This window comes from Nanorana parkeri, unplaced genomic scaffold (assembly GCF_000935625.1).
Source record: "Nanorana parkeri isolate BGI_ZX_2015 unplaced genomic scaffold, ASM93562v1 scaffold897, whole genome shotgun sequence".
Lineage (NCBI taxonomy): Eukaryota > Metazoa > Chordata > Amphibia > Anura > Dicroglossidae > Nanorana > Nanorana parkeri.
In genome coordinates, this window is record NW_017307165.1 from 645776 (window position 1) to 653016 (window position 7241).

Sequence of the window (7241 nt, forward strand, 5' to 3'; positions counted from 1 at the left end):
GATACCGGGAGTCCCATTAAGGAAGAACTATGAGGGGGGGGGGGGGGGGCTTTTAGGAGGTGAGCGAACACATATCCAGTAGATGTCGGAATTGAAGCCCCGCACCCATTAAAATAGTCCAGATGCAACTTTATTCCATTAGGGTCAGGGGACATCCAAGTAGAGCAGCCAATGCATTTTGGGGGTCCAAAACACCCCTTTCAGGGCTTATTGGCAGCCAAACCATCTGCTGAGAAGTCCTCCCATCAAAACTCAACACAACTTTCAAGCTGCAGGGATTGTAGTCCATGTACATGGTTTCTCTTAAAATGACACTAAACTTCGGAGTTAAGTCCTTAAAATACATCCGAGTCCCCGAACTATGAACAACAATGTATCTTATTTGTGTATCACTCGGCTGCAGATCCTCCAATCATCTCTGACACTGTCCTTCCTTCTGGAGGGTGGCTACGTCTGTTCCTCCATGGTGCCTGTGTGTGTTGTAAAGTAGTCACCGCTCCAAGCTCGTTCCCGGGATGGACTACAATCTCACATTCAGTTTACTAATTTGTATTGAGATTGTAGTTCTTAACGGGAGCGAGCTCGGAGCGGTGACTACTTTACAACACACACAGGGACCATGGGGAACAAAAATAGCCCCCCGGCTTCCTGATTGGCCGGAAAGCAGCCTCCATCTACACTCCGAACAGGGAGTTCCACCCGTATCCAGCTATTCCCTCTAAACAGCCGGCTCCATGCTGATTGGCCCAGGAAGCTGGCTTCCTGGTTCTTCTGCATCGAGCTGACCAAACAGCCGGCTCCATGCTGATTGGCCAGGAAGCCGGCTTCCCGGCCAATCAGCATCGAGCCGTCCGAACAGCATCAAACTGTTCCCAGCCAATCAGCATCGAACCGACTTCCCAGCCAATCAGCATAGAGCCAGCTTCCTAGCCAATCAAGAAGCCGGGAGGCGGTCCATTACTCGCATCCTGGCTTCCTGATTGGCTGAGAAGTCAGCATGATGCTGATTGGCTTGGAGCCGGTTTCTTGACCAAGCACAATCATGGCGGTCAGACAACATGGAGCCAGCTTCTGGGGCAATCAGATTGCCCGGGAAGCCGGCTCCAAGCCAGCGGTAGCACCGGTATTGGTACTCAGCATCAAAGAGTACCAAAAAACCAGTATCAGTGCATCCCTCCAAAAAAATAAACCTGAGGGCTCCCAGACCCGAATGCAATTCGTACATCCGGATTCAGACCCATTCGAATGCATTAAACCGAATTGGCCAGAAGAGTCACATGTCAGATTCAGTTTGGTTTTGGAACGAAATTCGGACGGGATCTGACATTTAAAAACGGAAATTCGGATTCGGACACATTCAGATGCATTGGGATTCGGAAAATTCGGATGTGTCCAAATGTCCGAAATTGTGGAAAACATGTACGAATTTTGATTGGGGACGAAACAAATTGCACAAGTCTAATACACTGAGATATGTCACTTTGGAGGGCGATGGGACGCCTCTAATAATAAAAAAAAAAGCACACATAATACTAGACATGTGCAAAGACTGTAAATTTGTTTCGGACTAAATGAATGGAAACTAAAAATGTTTTCATTAGTTTCATCAAACTAATTTTGGATTCGGGCACCAGCGCATTCTGCGCATGCGTGCCGCCATCTTGGAGGCAGGGCGCATGACGTCACATACCGCACACGTCTCACAATTTTCTCGGCCTCGGGCGCTAAAGGAGCAAGCTACGGCTCTGCCTCCATCGTTCGATTTACCGTACCGGAACAAGCCAAACCAGCACCCCTTCGGCTTCGTAGTGGAGCTTGAGTGAGTCATTCCCCTGTGCGTGCCGTGCACATATTCTCATTTGTTTTCTCTCACTTCCTGTTGTGTCTTCAGTCCAGGGGCCAGAACAAAAAAAAATACCAGGCAGGAGATTTAACCATATTTTTTTCACAATTAAATAGAAATATTTAATGAAATAAATGAGTTGTTGACCGAATCTCCTTCCTCAATTTTTTTTTTTTTATTATTATTATGAAATAAAAAAAATTTGGTCGTTTGAGTGTAAATTGCTTAAAAAAAATAAAAAAAATAATCAATACCTCAATCAAACCCATGAAGAAATTAAATTAAAATTTTTGCTTACCCAAATTGCGTGTGGTCATCACTTTAAGCCTAATGATTTTTTCCCCATGGAGAAATGACATTACAATTTTTTTTTACGTTGCGTGCGGTCATCATTTTAAGCCGAATTATTATTTTTATTAATTTTTTTAAAGGTTACCCATTTATTGACAGTTTGGCGGAAGTCGCATTACTCACCCTGAAGATGCAGTTTGCTTTCTGTGCTTTGCAACAGCACCGAACTGACCGAATCCAGATTGTCATAGCTGCTACATCCCAGTGGGCCGGTACGAGTCTCTGTGACCTACAGACACAAAATGTGAAAATGGTCGTCAAGCCAGAAAAATCATCGCTCTCGTTTTTACACTTTTAAGAGAAATTTGTCCTAAATGTATCTCTCCCCCGCTGACTCTTTATTCTACGCAGCTGGGTGGATCCAGGGCCGGATTTATTGTCTCTGCTGCCCCAAGGCCAGGTACCCCAATGTGCCCCCCTACCCGCCGAACACCCCTTTCCCCCAGTGGAATACAAGTGATCGCCGAGATCACTTGTACAAAACAAGCGGCAGCTTCACCGCTGTACATTTAGCTCTGCTTGCCTAAAGCAGGGCTAAATGTAGAAAACAACTACCCGCCCTGCGCCTGGAACTGCATGTCCCGGCCGTCGGGAGATAGGAATTCCCCACCCCTGCTGCCCCTCTACTCCCTGCTGCCCCGAGGCCGGGCCTTGGTTGGCCTTGTGGGAAATCCGGCCCTGGGTGGATCCAGACAGAATTGTCAGGATCCGTTCCGGCTGCGGCATCTCAGACAGCTCGCAGTATACAGAGCTTTGGGTGACGGGAGGACGCTAGTTTGTGTCCTCCCGTGACCCTTAGGAGAACTATGGGGAAAAGCACTGACCCCATAGTTCTCCTTTAAACTCTTTTTAACTATTCAGTACAACAGGACACGACAATAGGGATCATACAGTACACAGTCAGCAACCAGACACATGACATATTCCTTATTCATAAACACCATGCAAAAAAATAAATAAAAAAATTGTCGTTTGAAAATTTTCAGGACACCGAAAATTTATAGAAACGTCAGATTATCGTATCAACAAACACAAGTAAATTGAGAATTATTATTGGATTTATGTGTTTATTAATTTATTTAGAAGGGTTTTGGGATTTGGGAGAAGTGGAAGTGGATCTTTGAAGACTACAGAACCACTCCTCTCCTGTTATGAACATAGAGGTAGGGTTTTTAGGCCTGCTTGTGTTGCCTGATACAAAGGATGGTTGAGTGTTGTCACCCTTGGACAGGAAGTGTGTTACTGGCAGGATCACCAGGTTTTGTTTTTGGGAGCTAGATATGCTTTAAGCTCATTGTTCCCCTAAAAGCCAACAAAAAACATTTTATTTTCACCTTCTCCCACTGACCACAATTTCTGAAAAAGGGCAATTTTCACCAAATCTCATTTTCCCTGGAAATTCGACAACCCTTTTGATCTTTTCACCTAAAGGCCATATACATGTATACACTGATCAACCATAACATTATGACCAACTGACTACTATTGAGTAGGTCCCCCTTTTCCTGATCCATCAAGGCATGGACTCCACTAGACCTCTGAAGGTGTGCTGTGATATCTGGATGACCCCCCCTAATATTGAGTAGATCCCCCTTTTCCTGCCCCATTAAGGCATGGACTCCACTAGACCTCTGAAGGTGTGCTGTGGTATCTGGATGACCCCCTAATATCGAGTAGGTCCCCCTTTTCCTGACCCATCAAGGCATGGACTCCACTAGATCTCTGAAGGTGTGCTGTGGTATCTGGCACCAAGCCGTCAGTAGTAGATCATTCAAGTCCTGTAAGTTGTGAGGTGATCGGCCTCCATGGATCGGACTTGTTTTTTCAGCACATCCCATGCATTGAGATCTGGAGAATTTGGAGGCCAAGTCAACACATCAAACTCCTTGTTGTGTTCCTCAAACCATTCTTGAACCATTTTTGCAGTGTGGCCGGGCGCATTATCCTGCTGAAAGAGGCCACTGCCATCAGGGAATACCGTTTACATGAAGGGGGTGTACTTGGTCAGCAATAATGTTTAGGTCGGTGGTACGTGTCAAAGTAACATCCACATGAATGGCAGGACCCGAGGTTTCCCAGCAGAACATTGCCCAACACATCACACTGCCTCTGCCAGCTTGCCTACCCCCCAGATCATAATGTTATGGCTGATCGGTGTAAGCTGATGATATTTTCAATATCACGTTCATTTCCAATGAAGTTTATGGTTATAAATAACAGGACACGGATTTATTCATCACAAACTCGGGATGAAATTGGTTTTGGATGGCTTTAAGTTGGGCGGATTCCAGTGTTATAATGGAATCATGATTTATATTACTTACAGCTGATAGTTGGTTAGAATGTCTATACCCGCGGGATCATATTTTATGAAGTCAATGTTAATTAAAGTGCGGGGAGATTACTAATGAGTAATTTTTAATTGTTTTTATGGGTTAGGGTCGGGTGTTTGCTATATAAATCTTGTGGAAATAGTAATGAATTGTTGATTTTTTTTAAAAATAAGTGTTTTTTTAATATTGGTGTACAGAGCTACCAAGCAATTAATTATACTGTTGCGTTGTGTTGATTAGCCTCAATACACTTAGTACATTAGGTCAGTACACTTTAAAAATGTGCAGGGCCTTTATTTATTTATTTTTTAAAATAGTATATTTTAAATTAAATGAGATGTACACCTTCCTGTCCATTCCATTCTTTCCTTTACCCCGTCGCCACCTTTCTTGGGGCTGTTGGGCTCCAAACCCCTTTTTCTCCTTTCCCTTGGTTTGGCCAACCCCCTCGGAGAAAAAAGATTTAAGTTATGATACCCTGTTTCCCCCGAAGATAGGACCTACCCCAAAAATAAGACCTAGTACTATTTTTGGGAATTGCTCAAATATAAGACCTACCCCGAAAATAAGACCTAGTTGTGACCATTCCCAGGGCCGGTGGTGGCATAAGGGGGAACTTGAAGAGGCAGGAGAGAATCAGCGGTGCCAACGAAGCCGGCGCTAGAGGAAGCGAGGCGACAGCGGAGGGAGCAGAGCCGCATAAGCCGATGCCTCCTCTATAGCGCTGCCCCCTGTCACAGGCGGAGTGATACCAAATGTGCTCCGCCTGTGAGGAATCGATAGTGAAAGCGCGCTTCGCCCGTTCTGGCCAGTGATTGGTTAGCAAATTGCTCTTGGAAAGGTACGGCACCCCTGAGTGCCCTGATCACCATATTCTTGTACATGAATAAGTGTGGATTGTTGTACATTAAAAGAAAATAAAAAAAATAAGAAATAGCCCGAAAATAAGACTTACCCCGAAAATAAGACCTGCCCCGAAAATTAGAGACCTACCCCGAAAATAAGACTTACCCCCGAAAATAAGACCTACCCCCGAAAATAAGACCTACCCCCGAAAATAAGACCTATGGTGTTTTTTTGAGCCAAAAAAATATAAGACAGCGTCTCATTTTGGGGGAAACACGATATCTGCACTGGAAGACTCTGCAGATATCTGGTCAACCACAACTAAAGGCTCCAGAAATATCCCAACCATATTCACTTCAGCCTTCTACGGCTGACTTCAGCTGCCTTCGGTCAGCCGAACATGTTCTGCATGCCGAAGTGCAGAAGGACTTCGAATCATCCGATCCAACATCTGGATCGGCTGAGACCGAATCTCACGCAGCTAACTCGCTGCCTTTCGCTCCTTTTCTTATAGGGGCCCAGAACGGCAGTGAGTGAATAGCCGAAGGCCGCCGAGCGGCTTTCGGCTCGGCTACTCTGCTCGGTACCTCTGAGGTAGCGAGCAGAATAGCAAAACAGTTGAAAAAAAAAGTTGAAAAATATTGTGAACGTAAAAAAATAGGAAATAAAAAAGATTGAAAGAAAAGTTTTTTTAAAAACGACGCACGCCGACCTGCCTGCACGCGACAAACTCCCGCCGCATAATGAAACATCTGACAGATGCCGGCAAAATAAAAACAATTGGGCGGAGCTAGCGGTGACAGCTAGCTCTGCCCAACTGTTTCCTATTGGCCGGCACCTGCCAGAGTCTTCTAGCAGGTCTCGGCCAATGAATAACAACTGGGCGGAGCCCGCCGTGACGTCAGGGGAGCTCCTGATGTGAAAGGGGGAACTCTTATATGAAAAGGGGGCTCCTGATGCACTGATATGAAAGAGGGGGTTCTGATATGAAAGGGGGGTGCTAATATGAAAGGGGAAATTCTGATATGAAAAGCTGATGCTCCCATATGAAAGAGGGGGTTCTGGTATGAAAGGGGGGTTCTGATGTAAAAGGGGGAAAAAGGTTCTGGTATGAAAGGGGGGGTCTGATGTAAAAGGGGGGGCTCTGATATGAATGTGGGGGTTCTGTTGTGAAAGGGGGGTCCTGATGTGAAAGGGGGCTCTTATATGAAAGAGAGGCTTCTGATATAAAAGGGGGGCTCCTAATGTGAAAGGGAAACTCGGAAGTGAAAGTTGGGGCTCTGATATGAAAGAGGAGCTTCTGTTGTGAAAGGGGAGGTCCTGATGAGAAAAGGAGACTCTTATATGAAAGGGGAGCTTCTGTTGTGAAAGGGGGGTCCTGAAGTGAAGGGGAAACTCTGATATGAAAAGGGGAGCTTCTGATGTGAAAGGTGAATTTTCGATGTGAAGGGGGAAACCCACATTTTGTGTGTTTTTGCATGGGGTCCCCCTTAAACTCTATGCGATTTTAGACTGGGGTGCCTTGAGAGCTTGCATACTTTGAAAGGGTTCCATGACTGAAAAAAGGTTGAGCTTTAAAGCTCCTTGGGGGTATGGAATTGGATCTCTGAATAATGAACACAATGGAAACAGGGTTCTCTACAATATTGAACCTGAAGTCAAAGTGGAGAAGTCAACTCGATGTGTCCAATGACATGGAAGTGACATTGTAGATGTAGGAACTGAAGCACCACACCAATTAAATAAGTCCAGATTCAGCTGTATTCCATTAGTGTCAGGGGGGACATTTAAGCAGAGTGGCCAATGCATATGTGGGAGTGGGGTTCTGATATGAAAGAGGGGCTTCTGATGCAAAAGGGGGACTCAGG

The 7241-nt window shown here is 45.4% G+C and overlaps 1 protein-coding gene across 1 annotated transcript in view; it reads right to left on the bottom strand.

The window, feature by feature from the left end:
• Positions 1 to 7241, bottom strand: part of BRINP1 (BMP/retinoic acid inducible neural specific 1) — an 84354-nt gene that overhangs the window by 54008 nt on the left and 23105 nt on the right. The window contains exon 4 of the mRNA XM_018565867.1: positions 2318 to 2423. Coding sequence (XP_018421369.1) covers positions 2318 to 2423 — 106 coding nt within the window. The remainder of the gene's footprint in view (positions 1 to 2317; positions 2424 to 7241) is intronic.